General features: G+C 41.1%; 1 protein-coding gene across 2 annotated transcripts in view; it reads left to right on the top strand.

Annotated features, from left to right (window-relative positions):
• Window positions 1-23,649, top strand: part of LOC103474525 (cGMP-inhibited 3',5'-cyclic phosphodiesterase 3A-like) — a 76,865-nt gene that overhangs the window by 23,707 nt on the left and 29,509 nt on the right. Inside the window, exons 1-2 of one of the 2 annotated variants that reach the window (XM_008425574.3) lie at window positions 5,897-6,260; window positions 13,467-13,712. In XM_008425574.3, the coding sequence (XP_008423796.2) occupies window positions 6,192-6,260; window positions 13,467-13,712 (315 nt within the window). In that variant the 5' untranslated portion in view covers window positions 5,897-6,191. Of the gene's footprint in view, window positions 1-5,896; window positions 6,261-13,466; window positions 13,713-23,649 lie in introns of those variants that run through there. The other variant, XM_008425572.3, reaches the window with a different exon arrangement.

The raw sequence follows: 23,649 nt of genomic DNA on the forward strand, positions 1-23,649 counted from the left end.
ATTTGTCTGGAGCTTTATGTTCTCCAACATTTGAGGACATACGGTATGCTTTAGCTTTCTGACTTTCCTATAGTCCTACAATCATTTTAAAGTTTGCACTTTGAGTAAGCAATTGAACAACTTCATTTCATTTAGACTTCTCGGTAAAGATGTCCTGGTTTGGTATAGTCGTCTTGTTGCATAGCAAAACTTGAACCAAGCTAACGCTGCTTTTTAAATACTTTGTGATTTTGAAGTTCCCATTTCCTGTGGCTGAATTGTGATCCCTCCACCGCATTAGGTTGGTGCTAAAAACATAAAATAAAAAAAAACATACTTAAACTGCTAAAAACAGTTTGATGTCTTCACCACCATTAGTGGAGATCTGGAACATATATTTGCACTAGTTTGATAGACATGACTTCCCTATTGGACAGAAGTCAGTATATTGATCAGAGGATTGAACAAGAAGTCCAGAACAATATTCCTCTTAAACATTTTTTTTGTGTGTGTGCGTGTCTTCCTGGATGGATTACAGATTCACTCTTGAAGTAATCTTGGTAATTTCCTGGGACGGTTCAATAGTATTCCATATTTTCTCCATTTGTGGGAAATAGCTTTTAATGTTTTGCTTGAGTCTGAAAGCCTTAAAAAGTGCTTTGTCCCCCTTTCATGACAAATAGTTTCTCAGATCTTAGTTTCTCATCTGTTCTTGAATTTCAGACCGGTTGGAGATTTAAGGATTTTAAAGATCTGGCAGTAAACAGATTTAATAAAACTAAATGAAGTAAATGTGGTAAATCACAGTTACTTCACTATGCAACAAAGGGGGCAATTGTATTTTCAGAAGAGGGTAAATTGATATTGATAACTTATTTTTTGTTTTTGTGTTAACTCGGGTTAACACAAAAAAACATTGCTTTTTCAGACAACTGTACGTAAGGACAGAAGAGATTTAATTGCTTTTTCATTTTTTTATTGTCTCCATTGCACCACATATCTAAGCCAAGTTTGTGTGATCCTATCTAATAATATTTTTGTTTTCATCTTCTACATTTGCATAAATATAATTAGTCTGCACTTTATCTTTTATCTGCAAGAACAGTTGCTGACCGGTAGGGATTTTGGGTCCGTCTTGCTGTTTTTTTGTTTTTTTTTCTGACTCCGTACTCTTGAGTCGTGACACGGAGCATGTGTCTCAGTGCACCCCTATGTCTCAGTGCCGCTGTGGGAGTTTGTGTGGAAGTGAGCACATTAGCAGACACGTAAACATTCATTTGTAAATGTCCAGCAGTCTCTATTTGTCACACAGCAGCGTGTCACAGAAAGCACACAATGGCTGAAAGGGCTTGGGATAATTACAGAATTATAGCTCTGAGTAAATTTTACAAAACATTTTAAAAAGTTGGAATGCATTTTAATCACTGACATCAGTATTATCTAGTTTTAAAGTACTTAAGTATAATCCGCCCCAGCTTGGGGTTGGACAAAACAGTACATTTTTTGGATGTCTTTTGTGGTTTTTCAAAAGCTGCCTGATTGTTTTCAAATGGCAAATGAACATGAAAACCGTGAAGGACAAATATAATGCAATACATACTGGGCAATGTTTGTCCTTAATTATAAAAAAAAAAGATATCTTTGTGAATTTGATATTTTTAAAGTTTAGAACGACATCTGTGCAGAACATCTTCTTCAAATCCTTGCTAAATACTGAGGTATTTTGCAAGGAACGAGGAAAAAATGTCCCTGGATATTCAAAGCTTGAAGCTAGAAGACTTTAAGCTGCACCTGCAATGAAAGTTACTTCTACAAAGTATTGACTTTTGGTTCTCAATAGAAATGCTCACAAACTCTTTAGGTTTTCTTTTGTAAAAACTCTGGAAAAGCAAGCATTACTATTTATTCTTTTTATGTTGTTTTATTGCAGTTTTATTCTTTTACCATACATTGCTTAAAGCATTATTTTATGTTTTGGTCAATTGTACACTTTGCTGAACAACAGATTTGTTTGAAAGCACTACATAAGATAAAACTGGGTTAACATCTCCTCCGCTGTTTGTATTCCCAGCTTTGATCAATTGCAATAAATTACCTTCTTTTGTCTGTTTATTATAAACTATAGTTATAAAAATATGTTTCTTGACAAGGTTAAAAGAAATGCCTTATAGATGAACATGATCGGAACTGGCGAATGGTTTTTGACAAAAGGTTTTAAGCTTGTTTATCATAAACTGTAACTTACATTTTTGTTTGAAAATGTGTGAGCCTTACATTTAATAAATGCATTACCGTACAGTTCATAAAATCTAATGCTATGATGAGAAATACAGACGACAGATAAACTGAGACGTCACTATGAACACATGTAAACTCAGTACCTGGATGACAACAGACACAGCTCCCCCTGCAGAGCGTTCTGTGAATACATGCTGGTTGACACTTCAACAGGAAAAAGAAAAAAAAAAAACTTTGCATCTGTTCTTGATTTTAAAGATGATCTTTTTTGCAAAAACTGGTCAAATGAAACTAGTATTGGTATAATTGCAAATTTACAGATTAAGAGGTGAATTTACAGATTTTTCAAGCCTATTCTAAACTCTGTAACATATCCCCCAAAAGAGGATTTAATAGACTGTGGGGAGATGAAGGCCCAGGGTAAAAGGAGGCAGAGATGGTGAACTGAAACGGCATTGTTAGTTTAATATTATGTATTTCAAACAGAAAATAGCTGAAAAGCATCAGAGATTTGAGTATAAATTATGACGGAGCGATCTGTGATTCAGCACGCCTCTGTTTGCCGTTCTTCCAAACAACCTTGCTCCAGTCCCTGGGCGTTAACATTAAACACAGATCCGCTGAATTAGAAAGATTATCTCATCTGCCATTCAAGATGCAAAGTCATCTTCACTGGATGACGATGCCACTGCCGGGTCGTTCCCTCAGTTTTAACTTGGCCTACCAACTTTGACTAACACAAAAACATACTGCTGGGCTGGACAGTCACTTCCTGGTTCTTCAAAATAAAACTGCTCACACATTCTATTGTCAATATCGGCCTAATTACTACATAACTCATCCCTCTGCAACCACCAGCCCAGTGGTGGAGGGTCTCTTGTTTAAACTTTTCTGCCTTGATGATTCAATTTAAAAACCTTTGGAAAACTTAAGGAACTAATTATGGAGACTATTTTCAGTGCTTGGCTTTTAGATGTGGTTTCAAACCCTTCCTCTGTACTCTAACATGGTATGTACAAGGGTGAACTGTAAGAGCTCTGAAATAATAACCTAAGTCACTGAAGCTCACTAAGTGACAAACTGCAGCTGAAATCTCGTTAGTAGGTGTTATTTTTTAGAAACGAACCAGATAAACGTGAGCTCTTAACTTACTGTCGTTAAATAACAAGGAAAACACTCAGGCAACCACATTCTTATCCAATTCGATGCTTCTCATTTACAGATATGAAATCGTAAGAAATCTGAGTAACGCCCTCAGGTTTTTATCTGCGGCATTTTTACAGAGACAAATGAAACTGTGACATTTCCTGTAGATTGTAAGAGCACGGATGGATCCGTGAATAAAACGCCGGGCTACGTTTCGGAAGCTTGGGAAACAAATTTCCACTCTGAAGTAATTCTCTTCTGATTTAGAACAAAACCATATCACCAATTAATCCTCATTAATCTTCTCATTCAAACCGGCCCAACTTCTGTCTCGTTTCCACCGGGCGGTACGGTACAGGTCATTGTTTTTTGGTACGCTCTTTTGACTGTTTCCATCGTAAAGGCGGTACATACAACCGACCTGTATTGTAGGTCTACAGGACAACGGTACAGTTTGTGTGGAGCTACATGCGTCACACAACACAGTCCGATGACTCGGGGAGAGCAAAACTTCATCGCGACAAGCCCAAGACTTACTGGTGCGTCACGTTGTCACCGCACTCGTATGGCGCCACATTAGGCGTTTAACCCTGACTGCCCAGTAAGAGTCCAACCAACTGGTGGTGGAAACGCTCCTTTGAATACAGCGTACCACAAAATGTAGTACAGAACCGAATATAGACAGCTCTGTTCCTTGCACGTTCAGCTCCCATTTGACAATTTGATTGTAGATATGGGATTCGCTGAGTTTTCTTTGCTCCATCGGTTGTTATCAACCTCACTCGTCACCCTCCAGTTTGTGCTCTCAGATCTGCACATCTGATGCAAACAGACCTCAGGGCGGGAGACATAACAGCTTCACAACTGTGGAATAACCTGAGAATCAAAAAAAGATTTGTCAGCATAATCACCCAGAAAACCACTTGAATCTGAACTGCTCCTTCTGATCTGGATTTCATTACCCTTCATATTTGTATCTTGCAATATGAATTAAAAACAATTGACTTTGCTTTTTATCTCATTTTGTTTGATTTGCAGAAAATGTTTGTCACTACAGTAGCTGTTAGCAACATGAAATGTAGGTCAGGAGTGTGCACTTTACAGTACTGCTGTCACATTGCATGACGTGTGTTCTGTATTCAGGTGTCAATTTGACTTATGCATTCACTCTTGAGGAAACGGCAGCTGTCTCTGTCTCTATGTTGAAATTACCTCTCTTGTATTTTTTGGAGAAATATTTCTGCAGCTCAAAGTATTTGTCTAACACATTTCTCAAAGCAAAATTGAGCTTATCAAATTAAATTGCACTCTTCTCTTTGAAAACAAAAATACTTGTAAAGAAAGCTTACAGATCAGGGTTGTAGTGGGAGAGGAGTCAGCAGAGATGTATGTAGATCAGCCTTCAAGCATTATGGGTGATGTGTCCTTTTCTGTGTTTCCGTCAGTAGTGGCTGCTCTTGTTTTATAAATAGATGGGTTGATGGAGGAGGGGTGTCGTGAACGAGGGACAGCGAAAATGACAAAACCAATTTTACACTCAGTGTGGTTCAGAATCTGGAGGGAGATGAAGATCTGGTTTTTCAATGTATCCACATCCTTCATTATTGATCATGTGCCAAACATAATTTAAATGCTGGAAAACTACGAGCAAAAAAGGAAAAATCAGGAAAACCATGACTTGATACTGTAACATAAAATGCAGTCAGGCCCCGAAGTATAATGACTTTTTATCAAGACCAATAATCAAATTCCTCCTGATGAAAATGACATTCATGCTGGTCAGGAGTATGAATGAGAATCTATTCAAAAAGATGCTGGCTACATTTTCTTATATGGGATGTTGATATTTGCACATAGTTTCCAGCCTAGTAAAGCTATTAAAAAAAAAAAGTCTAAATTAAAATGACTGGTACTTTTAGTGACATTCTGTTGTGAAAATTAAATGTAATTATTCCATGAAAAACAAACAAACAAAAAAATAGCTATTATGATTTGTTATTTTAGCTATTTTTAAAAGTTGATTTTATCATTTTTGGTTTAAGTTTCTAAGAGTCGTCATGGGAATGACCAAAGAACCAGCAGTGGCTATGGAGTCACAGGTTGCAGATCCCTGGGCTGGACGTTACTCGTAGCATTTCTTAAGATTAGTCATTTGGCATTTTAAATCAAGCTTTTCAGATTACAAAACAAAAACAACAAAATGAATCAAACTTGTTAAAATAAAGCAAGTTTTTTTCCAATGGTCATCATGCAGCTGTAGCTTTAATGAAAGGAATTGCTCCAAATCAGATGGACTGTTTGTGAATCAATGACTTTTGTCAATTTCCTGAGGCAGAAAGGACTTTTCCAATAACACATCTCGGTCTCTGCTTGGTTGTCAAGCATCAGCCGGCGATGCAGGAAACACTCGACAAGTAGCAGGCGCAGTGTAACAGTGGTCAACTGAGCCCCAAACAACTATTTTATGGTCCATGAACATTTTGATCTTTGTCCTTGTCCCGTTGTATCCTGGCAACCTGGTAGTTTTCAGAGCAAGAGACTTCCAAGTGCTGCAGGTCTCCTCATCGTTGATCCCTTGTAATTGGCAGATGGGAGTGGTGGGGCGGGTGAGAGGATGGAGGGAGGTTTGTGAAGCGTCAGAGAGGAGAAGAGAGGAGAAAGTCAGTGGAGAGCTGGAGGAGGCAAGGAAGTGCTTGGGCTAAAAGCTTGCAGCTTTGGTTTTAGCTTTTATTTTTAAATGTTTTTCTTAATGAGTTAGCCAGCAGCCTAGTCCTGTGTAAATCCAAAGGAATCGGTTTCAGTTTCACGACTGGGCAGCTCAAACACAAATGATGCAGCGGAGGCACTCAGCCAGTACGTTGGGGCGACATCAGGACAATGCCCACCTCTCCAAACAGGTTCAGTATGGTGTTTTTTTTTTTCAACCTCGCTGTTAGCTCTTTTTGGGATTGGTTTCACTTAGCGTGTATGCGTGTGCGTGTGTGTGTGTGTGTGTGTGCGTGTGCGTGCGTGTGTGTGTGTGTGTGTGTGTGTATAAGGAGTGTGTGTAGAAAGCCATCTAATCAGTGAGGAAGAGATGGTTTAAATGGGACGACTTGAAGCTGAGTCTAAATTAAGCTTGTAGTTTTTAGGTCAATTACGCCTGTGAGAAACTAGTGATGACAGAGCTGAGGGAATCAGTGTCACTATTGTTCTTGGGTGTGTGGTCGCCTATTTGTTAAGAAGTTTGTCTAATGAGGCCCCGCGCGTGCGCGCGTGTGTGTATTAACTGTGCCTCAAAATATGGTATCTCTTTCCCACACATTGGTTAGCATGTCGTCTTAATCTTAACTCAGACTTAAATAAATAATGTGTATTGATGTGACAACAGATTCACTCATTGTGAATCAGAGTTAGATTTATTTATAATGCAAGATAAAAATAATTTTATAATGTAGGATATCAATTATTTCAGCCTGACATCCAGAAGAATCTCTAGAGAGCCGTGTCTCTATATACTGCGGGAGTCTTAATAATAAATCAATAGATGTATTTGTTGAGGAGTCGTCTCAAGGACCTGAGTTCCAAAAATTTCTACAAATGAGCAATGTTATCCACTGCAGTTTTACATTTACAGCGACTAGACTGCAATATTCGACTGTGGAGGAGCTCAGCTGGTGAGCTGGAGTTGAGTTGCTCTCCTTTTCACTTGACTGGCCATGGCTGTCACTACTTTTCTCTTTATCTCTCTTTCTCTGCTTCCCCCCATCTGCCTTTCTGCCTGATCTGCCTACATACTTCCTAACTGCCTCTCTGGAGAGAGCCGGGGTCGAGAGGGAAATCTGGGATGGAGGAAGTAGAAAGTGCAAAAAAAAAAAAAAAGGCTGTAGAAGGAAATAAGAGATTGTCTTTGTCGTTATTATTTAGAACTGTTTTATAATGGAGAACGGTTACGTTTTTTCCTCCTATCCTATTGTTTAATAATTTCTAATCTGGATTAATTTGATCTGAAATATCACCTTAATAGTTCAATTTTCCCTAAAGTTGAACTGCGAGTTTCACCCTGAAGTAAGGGGAAATTTCTCTAAAGAAGTTCTTTACATCTATTTGCATGTTTTTATTTTATATTCTGGAGCAAGTCCTCTTAAAATGGTCAAACACCAAGCATGTGCAATGTTTCTGCAATTTGCACCCCAGGTGAAGAGTTGTAAAACATCTTAAATATATCAATCTTTAAACTCACTAGGAGCGTACTACAATTTGCTACAGTTCTTTACCAAAACGTTTTATTGTTTTTTTCCCCATATTTCTGACTGTCTTTGTCAGTTTGAACTCAAGATGAACCTGGACTCTCCTCCAGCCTCACTTCTTAAAGTTTTTGCTTTTAAAGTTTTTGCTACTCTCTACGTAAATATAGAGAAACAAAATGTTGAGACGTTTTTCTAGTGGAGATCTTAGCACTCGTTCCAAGAATAAATTTACTCACAACCTTCAACTGCAATATGCATTGAACAAGCAAAGTGTACCGCTCCAAAGGCCGCACCACGTTAAAAGTTAGCAGGCACACAGATAACTTGTTAGCATCTTAGCACCGCAGTAGACATACATTGGTTTGTCAACTGTTGCCTTAGCAGGGAAGAATGCAGTTTTTGGCCCAAAAAGCGATAACGTATTCAAAAATTCAGTCAATGTACTCATAGCGTGTTTCTAAAAAAGTAGCATTGCACTCACTGCACATAGTCAGGTGCATAGAAACATCTGCAGAAAGTCCTGGCACACCCTAGTGGGCAGGCAAAGATTGCAAATTTATATTTATATCGCCCCCAATTTTCAGCTGAAGACATAGAGGTGTGAGAAGAAGCTCAGGACCAATACACTTGAATTTTCAATTGCAATTGCTTTTGATAGCCATGTTTTTATTTTCTGAGTTTATTATTTCGTGCTTTCATACTTTTAAAGCTAAATTAACGTCACTGCATTAATGTAAATGCTGGCACTTGTAAGCAGTGCTGTTATCTTGCCAGGTCACTCTTGATAAAAGAGTAGATCTAAATGTGGCTTTTGTATAGTTAACTAAAGCTGATTATCAATATTATGATTATTGTTATGCTCAATAAACAGGGCTTCACATCACAGTGAGAGGCGATTGTTTTATCTCCACCACTTGAATGGCTTTTACAGATTGTTGGGAATTGAACTAATCCTGAACAAAAGTTGGGATTTTTTTAAGAGTCTCAGCAAGGATTCACTGCAGTTAATAGTTCAGTTCAGTGGCAGATCATACAGAAACACCTACACAAGGCATTTTGTCATTCTAAGAAACATTTTAAATGCTTAGTATCTTGGGATAAAGCAGCACATTTTTGTCAAAGTGATACCAAGAACTAAGTATTTGATGTTTTATTTTGAAGTAGGATGTGAACTAGTTCTCGACCTGTAATCTGCTAAAACTAAAAGAATAACAAGAATCTCTGCCACTTTAAAATCATTTATCTAATTTAGAAAAATTAATCAGTGACAATCTTGTCTGATAGAGTGACAGACAAGACAAGAGTTTGTAAGTGGCAACAATGGCTAGCTGAATGTTTTCTGCTAGCAATGCTAAAGTTGGCATCTGCTTACACTTGGTGCTAAATTAAGGAGATTTTTTTCCCCTGTTTCTATTAGATCTGGACTGAAGTTGTGCACGTCTGGTTCAAAATCCAACACCGTCATTGCGGTCAAAAACTGGTCCTTGACCATGTCAGAGGCGTCTTAACCTGAGCTAAGGAGAAAAGGAGCTGGACTGTTGTGCGGTGGTCCAAAGTCCTGGTTTCAGATGGAAGTAAATTCTTCATTTCATTTGGAAAGGAAATCAAAGTCCCAGGGGCTGGAGGAAGAGTGGGGTGGCACAGAATCCACATTGCTTTTCAGTCCACAGTCAGTGATGGTTTGGGGTGCCGTGTCATCTGCTGGTGTTGCTCCACTGTCAACAATCGGTGCAGCCAACTACCAGAAAATCTTAGCATACTCCATGCTTCCCTCTGCTGATAAACTGTATGGAGAAGATGATTATATTTTCCAGCAGGACTTGGCACCTGCCCACACAGCCATCGGTACTAAAAGCTGCTTCAATGACAGTGGCGTTCCTGTCCTTCATTGGCCAGCCATTTCCCCTGACTTGAACCTCAGAGAATTTATGGGCTGTTGTCAAGAGAACAATGAGATGTTTAGGTTTAATTTTACTCACATATTTCTTTTAACTGGAAGTAATTTTAACCTTTTTTAGTGGCCCAGTCAGAGGCCTGTCTCGAATCAGATAGAGAATCCATGGACAGACCTAAATATGAGGATGACTGCAGGGAGGCTTTCCAGCCTTAAATACTCGGAGCTCATCTCCAAAAAATAAGCTATTAAAATACCAGTGGAAACGTGTAAAAAGCAGCGATTGTAAGAGGGGTTTGAGCGAGGGATTTGACAGATTTTCTTTCAGTGATTATTGAGAAGATTGATAATAACCTTTAAAGTTCCATTTTTTCTTCAATTAAATATAATCTAAAACAGATGATAGATTGTAGATTTTTATTCGAAGTATATGGTTTTTTCATTACCTTTTGAGACTCTCTGTACTAGTTTGACAAGGAAACACTGACTCTACTGTAAATCATCTCTGATGTACCTCTTGATGTTGTTGCTGTAGCTTGACAAAAGATCCATATCAGCTGTTCTATTCTTAGTAGCCTGATATGCACAAATCTTATTTCCTTTATCTATGCACCTCAGAGGCCAGGGTTTGATATTGTCTTCTGTTACAGTGCACCGTCTTTTGTTGTGGGATTATGACCCATCTTTCTGCGTGCAGCATGCACTGTATTACCCTGAAAGTCTGACAGGGCTGGTCCCAAGAGGCACCCCTGGTACATTCATGCCTGTGCGTGCACGCAAACACACAAACACACACAAACACACACACGCATACACAGCCCCCACTGTTGATTCACTCATTGACCATCACTCCCCCTGCTGTATCCTGTGGGTCTTTATGCTGGGAGGAATCAATAACCTTCTCCCTCGTCTTCTCTCTCAACTGTGACTACCAGAGCAGTGCTCGGCGGCTCTCAGTCAGCTGCATGTTGTTCTGAAAGCACTGACAAAATGGGACACACCTCTACTACAGGCTGATTTAGATGTTAAAAACGGGGTAGCGTAACATCCGAGAACGGCAGGAAAAGTGTCGTAAAACAGCGGCAACACCCAAATCTTTGAGCGCGAGTGGGCAGGTGTCTGTAGACACACATAAATTCATCCTAGTATCCCACTTCCTCTATGACATTAGCTGCACAGAGTCCATTACTGCCAGGTAATAGGTGAATGTCACAATAGCAGGATGTCATAAAGCTCTGGAGTGGTCTAATGGATTTTGTTCGGGTTGAGGTGACACATGCACTGCGTGTGCGCGCGCACACAAAGACCCAAGCTTTTCTAAGAAACGACATAGTTCCAGCATCAGATTATAGTTTCCACAGCCTGCATGTGAAAGGTAACTTGGAGAATTATGTCTCGTCTTGTCTGGAGAAACTTTGGGCGGTTCTGGTTCTTTAATCTTTTTTGTATCTCCCTTTTGCTCCTCTTCACGCAATTTTTATGCTTTACGGGGACGTGAGAGGAGGTACCCAACTTGCACTTTGAGAGGGGGAAAAAAAATGTAAAAATTACAACTGACATTACAAAGGCAGTGGAGAAGTTTGGAGCTCATACAAAGCAAGTGACAAGAGCAGAGACTGTTGCCAGTCGCTGAGCCTCGTAGCCTCGGGGGGGCAGACAGATGGGAGATCGGAGGCTTATGGATGTACTGATCATGTGAGCCCATTCGCTTCAAAAGCTGGCGCAGAGCGGCGGAGAGATACAGGAAGAGAGCAGAAGTGGAGAGGGGAAAACAGGCTTTGATTTCTGAGTTTCATAAGCTTGGCGCGATGCCCTTTTTAGCCGAGATAAATAAGTGAACATTTTCATTAATTAATTAAAGCTTTTGGTTTTTTTTTTTGTTGTTGTTGTTTTTTTAAGAAATATAAACAGTTCCTGTCGAGGTGTACCAATCAAAGTTTTGTAATTGATTTCTAATCTCCAGTTTAGTGAGACTCTGTTTTCTGTTTTCACTTTGTTTTCCTTGCATGTAATGGTTGGCAGAAACCAAATTTAATGTGAATTAATGTAGAAGTCATTGCGTCATAAAAAAAATAATTGTAATAAGTGAGTAATAACTTAAAGTGCTCAATAAGCTAGTTATACAATTATTATACAAATAAAAATATGCCTTCAGAAAACAACAGCTGATGCACATGACCATGAACTAAAGGCTACCTCAGATTTATTCATCACTGATGAATCTAAGGCAGTCTTTCTCACTTCTGGTCCTCAAGCACCAGCACTGCCCTGAATGTTTTAGGTGTTTTTCCCCTCTGCCACATGCCTGACTTGAATAAGTGGGTGACTAACAGGATTCTTTAGCACTTGATGGCATGTAGAGGAGGTAATTCAATCATTTGAAGCAGGTATTCAGGAACAGAGATGCATGTAAAAGGGCAGCGGACCAGAATTGAGAAACACTGATTTAAAGCTTTTGTTATCTTGATAACTATTTGCTGATGTGCCAAACTTTTTTGGCATTTTCTACATTCACTTTTGAGATTCTCTTTGATTCCCACACTCTGCTTTAACACCAGAGAGAGACAGAGGTGTGGAGTTCACGCTCAGGATGCCTCAATGACTTTTTGGGGAGCAGAGGCCACATCACACTGTGTGTGTTCTGCAAAACTCTAGTTTGTCCTTTTCCTTTAAGCAAAGACAAATTTATTAGTTGACAATTTAAGAGTTGGACACCACACCTTGAGTCTTTGGACACCATGAAGCCTAAAATATGTCTGACGTCCTGTTTTAGATGTTTCCCTGGTTCAACAACATCTGTATCAAATAAACAGATCATTAGCAAACTACCGCAGAACTTCATGACATGCTAAGCCGTTTGAATCAACTGTGTGGTGGAGTAGGGACACACATAAGACATGCAGGACACAGTTAAAGCTGGGGTATGTAACGTTTATATATATATAAAAAATGTTTAAAACTCTCACTATATTGTAACATAGTGACAGTTTAAGGCACAAATAAATCTAGCTCCTCTGCCTTCTGCACAGTTATAAATGAGTTAATCTCTAATTTATGGTAAAATGCTGGCAGCTGTGGTTTCCGAATTTTACCGTATTTATTTATTTATTTTTTTGTGATGTAATGAATGTCATATAGCTGATTATGAGTCTGGTGAGTGATACAAAGCATTCTCAAAGGAATTACCATCCTACTGTACAAGAAAGAGTCTGAAAGCCCACAGAAGAGCAAGAAACTGAAAGAGATCTCTGAAATTCTCAAATGTCATTTTGCTACTGTTGATGTGAAAGTGCAGACATGTAGAATCAGAATAAGACGGGGCAAACTGACCTTTCATGCAAAGTGAAAATTTACATTACTTAGAATTGTTCCAGCACTTTTTACATCCGTCCTTCCACATCTCTACAAATGAATCAAAGATAAGCATATTTGCAAGTGAAAAGAATTAAAATAATTATACTTACATATAACTGTTTTTTTTTCTTTTTTTTTGTTGACTAACTACGTGAGGAGGAACAATGCCCTACCATTACCATGTCCAGAAACAGTGACCAATGAATTTCTGCTAAAACTTATCTTCATTATTATAAGATAGTATATGATGTGAGGACGTAAAAGCTAAAAAGCTAGTCTGATTAGCACAGACTAAAGCGGGAATAGTTTACAAAGACAACAAATAGCTGACCTTTGATAGAATCTGAGTCTATAACAGCAATTGCAGGGTGGGGGCGCTGTTGAGGGATTTGGATATATAGTTATTTCCATGAAGGTACTGGATATCTGCTGATGCTGTCTTTATTTGTTCTTCACTAACCTACCGCTACCATGTAATGACACAGTAAGCAAGATACAACTGTGCTTGTTGGACTGGTGGAAGACAAACACACACAGGCGCTCTGATTCAGAGTTTGCAGATAAACTCATTGCCTTTTAATACCTAAATAAGCATCAAACAACTTATTTTTCCCTCTTCCTTCCAGTCCTTGGGCACCAGCGTGGTGGTGGACATCGCGGTGATGGGAGAAGCCCACGGCATGATCTCAGACCTGCTGGCCGACCCCTCCCTGCCTCCGAACACCTGCAGCTCTCTGAAAGCTGTCAGCAACCTCCTCAGCACCCAGATCAACATCCAGCCGCTCCATCGGCCCCGCATCCCCACAGACCCCCACGCCTGCTCCGACTCAGAGGATGGGCCAGAAAGACCCGAGAGATTGGCCATCCCAAAGGTTAATATTTGACTTCTTAAGATTTCACAATTGCAAATTAGTGATTTTTCAGGGGAAAAAAAACTTTGATTTTTGAACCAATATGAGGTTTGTGTAAAACAGGAATGACATATTGTCAGTAGTCTAGTTAAAGTACCAATATCCAATTAATATTCTAAGTCAGGTGTTGGGCTTAGGCGTCATCATAATTTGAAAACTAATTTTTTGTTATTTTAAGTAAAAATAGCTGACTTTCCTCTCTTAATTTTCGCTCTGTCATAGCAGCATGTACCCCATGTTGTTTTATGGTGAGCTGCCGAATATATATCTATAAAAAATATTTTTGTAGCTGGTTGGAAATCAGAATTGCCAGCATGCAGTTCTGATTGGCAATCAGAGGAGAATTATCCTGTTGTGGTAACAAAAAAAAAAGGATAAACAAGAATGAATGGTGAGAAACCTTCAAATAAATCCTCACTACACATATCTATTGAATGATCTGGGTTTCAGGTGGTTTTATTTTGTTACTCTAGAGAGCAGTAAGTCACCTGTCACACATCATTAAGCTTGTTTTCATCCATTTGTTCGTTTATCTGTCATCCCCTCGCCTGCTCCTGCCCATTTTATTATTTGGACATCATTTGTTGTTCCAGCTAATTTATTATTTTCTAGACTTTTCTACTGTTTGTTGACTTTCTGCTAGTTGTTAAGTAATAAATCACCAGCTATGGTGGACTTTGTTTATATCATAACAAACTGTATCAGATAACTACAGTGAGAGATGTTATCTGCAAGCCCACATGCATGCCTTGAGTTTATGTGATTTGATTAGCATGTTTACCTTAGTGATGAGACTAAATTTGTGAAGTGGCAACTCCACAATTCAGTTCAATTAAATTGAACACTGCCAATCCACCTCATTTGCTCCTCCTTAAATCTCTGGCAAGCCAGGCAAAGAGAATGTTGTTGTCAGGGAGATGAACTTTGCCTATTATGATTGGTGGAAGATATTATTTGAACTCCTTGCATCTGCGAAGCCTCCTTTTCAACTCTTCTGGGATTTGGGGTCATAGTTCAGGTATTATTTGACCTTTTGAGTTTCTAATCAACTTCTCCCTTTTGTAAAAACAGTATGTTACTGCCAGTTACCAGTCATAACAACTCTCCAAAAGTATAAAAGTAAAAGCAAAAACCCTTCCATTTGCACAGCATTCAAAACCAGATGGAGTAACTGTCCAAACATGCAATGCCTCAACCAAAAAACGACAACAACAACAAAACAATGTCTGTGTTCTTTCATATTCAGGTTCTGGCATCTAGACATAAAAACCTGAGGATAGAATCTTTGGCACTTTGGGTTTGGTCCAGGTGTACCCCGTCCCTACATAAATTACACTCAAACTTCACTTCATTGCACGGTTAATGTGGTTCTAATGACCCAAAAGCCTCTGGATGGCTTAATAATGTTTGACAAGGCCGGCGCTTCAACCTGTAAGCAGGTGTTCGAGGCAGAAAGAAAACTAAATAAAGCGTGTGATGTAGTACAGGATACCTGGAAAGTGAGTAGCTGCTTTAAACCTGCCTGAGTGCACTGGAATGTCTAGTACATGTACTGAATCTCAATGATCAGGGGAGGGGGATTTGAGAATCTGGTCGTCTTTCTCACAAAAAACAAAGTAACTTGAGGCTAACGAGTGATTTTTGCGGAGATTTTCTTATATAAAGGTACAGAGGCTTGGCAAAACCATTCACACCACTTGAGTTTTTATTTTATTTTCTTACATTCTATCTACGGAGCCCCCCAGGGGACATGGAGATTTTTTTTCTTTCTTTTGCATTCCCTCACATTAAATATTGCGTCCCATCACAATAAATTAGCAAATACACCCTGGTCTGTTTTGTATTCAGTCATAGTGACAACAAATGTCAATTTAAAATATATATACACATTTAAAGAACTTCAGTGAAAATGTGTTTCTACACCCTTCACTCTTTAGTAGAGAAACTGGTTGAACATCGATCAACATGAACTGATCATGTTTGTTTATGTAAGATGGAGATGGGACTGCATATGGTAACGACCCTTAGTTAACCATGCAGACTGCCAAAGTGAAAAAGACACAATCAAAATTGTCAGACGACTTTATTACCCCGTGAAAATAACTCAAAAATAGTCCTAATAGTTTGGATGTATGTTTTCATTCTTTCTTTTCTTTATATAGGAAAGCTTATGTTTATATCTTAGAAGGAATGAAAAGAAAAACCCCATGATGGACCTGTTTTGCTTTCACAAAGATCTAAATCTTCAGATATTTCATGAACTAAACCTTACAAAACATTACATTTTATAATCAGAGAAGCAGCCAATAGGTCTCTGGTAATTTTGGGAGAAATTGAGCCAAATATCAAGCAGTTCTGGAGAAAAACCTGTTAGAAGCTGTCAAAAGAAAATTAAGACTGTTGTTGACGTTCACCTTCCAGCAAGATAACAATCCAAAACATACACCCGGGCTTCCAAAGGAACAGATCAGTTTAAAACATAATTATATGTTAAAATGGCCCAGTCAAAGTAGAGACCTAAATCCAATATAAAATATGTGGCAAGACTTCAAAATGGATATTCACAGGGACTCTCTATCCGTTCTGACTGAGATTGACCTATTTTGCAGCAGAGAATTCGCAAAATAAACAAAAAAAGACTTGCAGTTGGTGGGTGAGAAGTAGATTTATGAACTTAAATTGTGGTTCAGGTTTCTAGTATAGTGACAACAATTCACCACAATAGTTTTCATGGAATAATTTTGAGAGGTAGAATTGAGTTTAAATAATAAAAAAGGTGATAAAACAGAAGTAGATGTAACATGAAACACGTCTTCACCCTTTGCAGGTTGTTTGACAAATCAGATCAAAGAGACAAACAAAAGAAAAGCTGTAGACCCCTGATATTTGCAATTGGAGATTAATAAAACAGCTAGACTAACACAGTGAATGCATCATGGGACATCCTCCAGGAGTTCAGGCCCAAAGCTGTGTTACCATAGGAATAGCTCAGGGTCACCTCCCTTAAGCCTTGCTTCCTGTTCCACTTTTAGAAATAAGAACCATAAGGAAACCTGCTACATGAAGACAGAGAGAAGTACACAACTGTGAGCTTTTTGTGTTACATAGGAGCTTTGCAAATAAGACTTACACATGTGAAGGAATATGCATTTAACAAAAAGACACTAAATCTGAACCTCTTCTGCTGTTTACGTCAAATGTGCTTATCTTTGGTCTGATGAAAATCACAAAATCCACAAAATGACAGCACTGCATTGGTGAAAGCTGAATGTAATGTTTGTTTCAGGGTTTAACACCATAACCAAAATCTACTGCTATGGAAAAGCAAGCTTTTTTTCTTTTTTCTTTTTCGTCTACAATTCTACAATTCATTTAAAATACCAGAGACAAATCTGATAGTCCAAAATCTTCACTTGTTCTATTTTAACAATTTTTAGTAGATTCAGTTTAGTTTATTTATTCCTTATTTAAGTCTAAGCTTGATTCTTTTGGTTTTGCTGACACAAGGGAGCAACTAGGATTCTAACATTTTGTCAGTCACGTAACCATCTAGGAAAAATCATGTTTCATTTCTTGCATAGTCCTGTATTAACTTTTCACAACAGCACTTTGCACTGCAGGGGTTCCTTCATACTTCTGCCGCTGCTCGGATTGTGTTTGTGTATGTTACACGTCTCAGCATATGATGGACAGTTGTAACAAATGATGTTTATTTTTTTTATTTTTTTTTATTTTTCTTCCTGCGGTGAATTTCTGCTTCCCCTTTGATCCTGACGGAGAGCCTGTAAAGACGAACAGCGTCAGAGATAGAAAAAAAGGACAACCGCCGTCTTCTTCCCCAAACTCGGTCTCTTTATTACAAATTATTGAAATCATGAAATTATTAACACTTCCTAGAACAATCACATTCCTGTGTCCCTCTGCTGCTACCAAAAAAACACGCAGCCTTCACCTGAGTAAAAAAAAAGTATCAACTCCCACCAGTCAATCCACAGCGCAGAGATGTACATTAAAAAAAACATTTCTCAAATAAGAGGATTAATTATGTTAAATAATGCAAGATCGAGATGTTATAATGAACGAAACATTAAGCTCTAATCTCTTTTGACTAACTATTCACCGACTGAATAACTACAGTTTAATTTATTACATAGAAAGGGAGAAAAAGTAACGTCTATAATAATAATACTACTAATAATAATTCACTTTTAACAGATAAAACAACACAATGTATGTCAAGGTACCTATGTTTGTTCGGGGAATGGAACGGAGCTAAAAGATACATGTAGCGATCTTCAGAACGACCGTTAGTTGACCGTTGTAGCCAAAATGTAGCTAACAAATCCTTTTTTTTTCAATGTTTCAGCACATCTATCAAATTACAAATCCTATCCAAATATACCTTGTTACTCCACATTTTTATCGGGGGGGCAGCCTTCACCAGTTTCTCATTACTAACCTGTAAAGACGAACAGCGTCAGAGATAGAAAAAAAGGACAACCGCCGTCTTCTTCCCCAAACTCGGTCTGAAGAGCAGGGGGCGGGGCTCCTCACTTCCGGTCTCCTGGTGAGACGTTGCCCGAACCTTGGTTACTTTTTTTTCTATTTAACAGGGTAATTTGGTCTGGAGTGATAATTAAATTTTCTCACTTTGTGGTGTATCACACACTCCCCAACAAACAAAGGTGGCCCCTGACACTTAGTCCCCAAAATAACTTGACTGAACATAATTTTTTTTTCAAAACATTGCAAAATAAAAATATGTAGTGTTGTGTGTTGCAGGTCGCTCCAGGTGAGTATGCAGTGTATGACGTATGTGTGCTTCAGGTATGTAACAATCTTTCCCAGATGTTCTATCTACAGTGTGTTGGATACATAACAGGTAGGTAAGGGTAAGGGCTAATGGGTGGTGGTTGGATAGGATAGAAGTAAGGGGAGGAGAGACACTGGTACATACACTGCATTGGTTGGGTCCCAACTGCATTCACAATGGGGCACTGGTACACTGGTTGACCCAGAGTCGGGTAAGTGAACATATGTCTTGGCTGTCTTTCTCTTGTAGACCGTCTCAGGGGGACGGGGTGTTCCGCGTCAGGTGCTGGAGTATTGTCCTCTTGAGGGGCAGAATGTATGTCCTCCAGGAATGTGGACTGAAGCTCCTCAACATATTGTCCATCTCCACTGCTTGACCCCCGCCTTCCACTTCTGACACACTCTCCTTCCTGTCCAGGTTCGGTTGGGATTGCTTCCATCAAACTGGTTTTATTCTCTTCAGCTATCTCTTGGAAAGCGTCTGCAGTATTTTGATCAGGTGAGTGAAAGTTTGGTTTGGGTCTCTCCACAGGTATTCGAAGCCAGTAACGAGGTTTTCCCCCATCCTCCTCTTCGTCAGAGTCATCTGTGTTTGAGTGCAGTACAGCATGTCTGGCCTGAAGGTCGTTTGAACTCTTTTTGGCTTTCCTTTGTGACTCTGCTGTACTTGTGGTCGGGTTCTGGACTGGCTCTATAGGTAAGTTGTTTACCTGTAACAGTAGGTTTCGGTGTAGAGTGCGAACTGGCCGACCTCCTCGCTCAGGGCTGACTTTATAGACAGGGTTGTCACCCACCTGCTCTCTGACGATGAAGATCTGCTGCTCCCAGTAGTTTCTCAGCTTTCCGGGGCCCCCACGTTCACCGAGATTGCGTACCAGTACTCTGTCCCCAGGCTGAAGGACGACACCTCTGCTCTTCTTGTCATAGTATGTCTTTCCCTTTATGCTGGATTGTTGGCTGTTTGCATTGGCTATCTGATATGCCTCAGTCATTTTTCGAGCCCACCTCTCGGCATATCCATTTGGCTCTTTGAGTTCGGCCTCCTGGTCTGTTATGAGACCAAAGAGGATGTCAACAGGGAGGCGAGGATGTCTACCATACAACAGATAGTACGGGGAGAACCCTGTGGCCTCATGCTTTGTACAGTTGTAGGCATGGAGCACATGAGGTAGGTGATCCTTCCAGTTCTCTTTCTCTTTCTCCCCCAGAGTCCGGAGCATCTGCAGTAAGGTACGATTTAGTCGTTCGGCCGGGTTGCCCTGGGGATGATATGGGGAGGTTCTTGAATGGGCCACACCAGCTAATCGTCTGAGATTTTTAAAGAGGTCATTTTCGAACTCCCGACCCTGGTCATGATGGAGTTTGGCCGGGTACCCAAATCTCGGGATGAAATCATTGAAAAGTCGGTCGGCTGCCGTCTTACCTGCCTTGTTCTTGGTGGGATAGGCTTGGGCAAACCTGGTAAAGTGGTCAATAACAACCAGGATGTACTCGTACCCACCCCTGCTGGCTTCCAAGTGAAGGAAATCGATGCATAGCAGCTCAAGGGGTGAAGTCGATGTAATACTTCCCATTGGGGCTCTTTCATTTGTAACTGGTTTCTTCTGTTTGATGCAAGAGCATTTCCTGGTGATGTAGTCCTCTATATCGCTTTTCATGAAAGGCCAGTAGAATCGCTCCCTTGCCAAGCTCAGCACTTTTTCAACGCCGACATGACTCAGGTTGTTGTGGAGGTGAGTCAGAACTGTTTGTTTATATGTGGCGGGCAGAACCAGTTGCTGTCGACTCGCAGTCTTTCTGTAGAGCAGATCATCCTCCAGGTATAATTTGCCCCACTCTCGCAGCAGCCTCCTCGTGTGTCCATCAACTTTATTTCTTTCATCCTCTGTTAGTGGTTTGTCTTGTTGTTTCAACTCCACAACTTTCCCAATGGCGGGGTCTTTCCTTTGTTCCCTCACCAACTCATCGTGACTGACTGTCTGCAGACCCTCGAACTGGGGTTGGCAAGGATGTGACAAGTTGAGGGCTGCCACCCAGGCCACATCTCTCTGTTGAGCTCTCCGACTTCCTTCCCATGCAGCACAGACTGTGTCCTCTGATAGTTCTTCAGAGCATTCAGCCATAAAAGTGTCTATATCCAGGGGCCATCGCGACAAGGTGTCAGCATCAATGGCAGTTTTACCTGGTCGATATTTGATGTCGAAGTGGAAGTCAGCCAACTGCCCCACCCACCGGTGACCCACTGCATTAAGCTTGGCAGTGCTCAGGATGTATGTGAGTGGGTTGTTGTCCGTGAAGACTGTAAAATGTGTGGCATAGAACAGATAATCACGGAACTTGTCACAAATCGCCCACTTCAATGCCAGGAATTCGAGTTTGCCACTGTGTAGGTGATAATTCTGTTCCGCTGGCGTCAGTGTGCGTGACCCATATCCAATCACCCTCATTTTTCCATCCTGAACTTGATAGAGAACCGCACCCAGGCCCTTTTGGGAGGCATCAGTGTGAAGTGTGAAAGGGCGGTCGAAATCAGGGTACGCCAGCACTGGGGGTTTGGTCAATCGGTCAATGAGCTGCTCAAGGACCTGTTGATGTTCTTTGGTCCACTCTATTGGGGTTCGAGAGGACTGCTGGTGGCCTTTTGTTTTTCCCCGTGGCAATTTAAGCTGAGAGGTGTCGGCCTTTGACTGGAGCAGGTCATACAGGGGCTTGGCTATACGTGAAAAATCCTGCACATATGTTCTGTAATAGCTCAGGAACCCGAGCATTTGCCTGATGTCCCCAACTGTTTGTGGTGTCTTGTGTTTCAGTGTTTGTACTGCTTCAAAATCTTTAGGGTCCATCCTTACTCCATCTGCCGACACCAACCGGCCAACGTACCTGACCTCCTTGCGAAAGAGCTCGCATTTCTCTGGCTTCAACTTTACACCATGGCGCTGCAAGGCTTGGAGGACTTTGCGTAACACCTGCACATGCTCTTCGAATGATCTGGAGAAGCACAAAACATCATCGAGGTACGGGATGCAGCACTCATCTCTCAGCTCGTCAAGCATCCCCTCCATGCTCCTTTGAAAAGCTGCCGGTGCATTCGACAACCCAAACGGTATTCGGACCCACTCATACAGGCCCCATGGGGTTGTGAACGCAGTCAGGTACCTTGACCCTTCGGCAATAAAGCCTTGATGGTACGCTTTCCCTTGGTCCAGAATCGAGAACCAAGCGTATCCTCCCAGGGAGTCAGTGAGATCTTGGATTCTAGGGAGGGGGTGGCGGTCAGGTACAGTTTTGTTGTTGAGGAGCCGGTAGTCGACACAAAGTCGTAAGGACCCATCTTTCTTTCTGACACATATGACAGGGGCTGCGTATGGTGACTGAGATTTCACAATCCAACCTTTAACCAGAAGTTCCTGGATGTACTCCTTCACTTCTTTGTAGAGTGGCTTTGGAATGGATGCGTAGGCTCTTTGGACTGGGATATCATCCTTAGTCCTAATTTCCATCTGCAGAGAAGGGATGCATCCAATGTCATCACCATCACGGGAGAAGGCTCCACACTCCTCACAGAGCACTTCCTTTACCACCTGTTGTTCTTCGAGGCTTAGGTGACTGACCTCGACAGGAGGGAGCCAGGAGTCAGTTAGAGAGCTGCTGGAGGATGCAACTCCATTGACCCTAACTGCAGCCATTTCTTTTTTGTGGGACCCTGGAGTGTTGGTCTCCAGGACCTTTATGACATGTTGGATGGTTCCCAGAGGAGTTCTTTTGGGTAGGATGACCTCATGTTTTGAGTGATTGGAGATGGGCACTTTAACATATGGTCGCCTGGCCTCATTGACTTTTAAGAGGCCCTCCCCCACACCCAAGTGTCCTAAAGCAGTGCTCCCCTCTGCAGGCTCATATAGGACAAAAGGGTCAAAGATGTTAAAATTTGGGGTACCCTGCACCACACATGAGCTGTTCTGCCAGGGGGAATAATAGTGTGGTCTCTACCCACCCTTATTGTGACTGGATCGTCATATGCCCTGGGAGGCACCTGGATGAAACTCACAATGGCCTCCACCTGCTCCTCCTCTATCCCAAATGCATCACGGAGGAGACTGACCACTGTGGCAACCGCCTCACCCGAGGACTCCTTTCTTTTAATGATCTCCTCCAGTACATTGGCACCAAGAAGGGGCTGGGGCAGGGGCAGCTGACTGACAAGAAAAGGAGCCTGTATGGTCAGGTTGGGGTCATCGTTTCCTGCTAAGTTGACAGTGAGCTCTACCCATCCACTGTACGGCACTGAATGGCCTGTAACTGCATAGACACTGAGTTCCTCCTCTAATAGCTCAGAAAGGGGTCTCACAGTACAATTTGAGATGTGAGTGGCAGCCCATTCTTGGTCGATTATACTCACTTGTGACCCTGAATCAAATAGGGCTGTAATTGGGTAGCCACCAAGCAGGCATTTCAGCAGGCTTTTCTTTCCAACCAGGGGTGCTTTACAGGCGACTGTTCTCTGGCCGAGAGGTGTATGAGGCTCCTGACGTTGTCTTCGTTGGAGGCGTCTTGCTATTTGACTTGAAGCTTGATCTACTGGTCGGGACTGGAATTGCTCACCGGTCTCTGGGTGTCCCTCATCAGAGACCGAGTCCCGTTTCCCTGCGGCTTGACTCGCTTCAAACACCCAATCGCCCTGTGCCCTGCTTCTCCACATGTAAAGCAATGGTTACACTCCTGTGAGTTCTGCTCAGTACACCCAGGGCAACGAGCCATCCTGCCCCTCATCTGAGCTGTGGGTTGTCTCAACAGAGGTTGTGGCCGCCTGCTTGAGGATGGTTGGTAGGGAGGGTGTGGTTGCATATGGGCTGACCTAGTTAGAGGCAGGGACACTTGTGGGTTAGCTGTATGCAGGTCCATCAATGAAGCCACCATCTGAGTCAAGGCTTCAACTTGAGCACTGAGCTGTCCTATTGTCTGGAGATTCTTACTGTCTGCTGCTGCGTCTTGTGACTTGTTGTAATCACCTCCTGTTTCAACTTTGGTACTGTGTGCTTGTGTTGTCTTTTGTCTAGGGAGTTGGCCCAGTCTGCGTTGGTGCTCA

This window comes from Poecilia reticulata, chromosome 13, assembly GCF_904066995.2.
Source record: "Poecilia reticulata chromosome 13, P_reticulata-male-v2, whole genome shotgun sequence".
Lineage (NCBI taxonomy): Eukaryota > Metazoa > Chordata > Actinopteri > Cyprinodontiformes > Poeciliidae > Poecilia > Poecilia reticulata.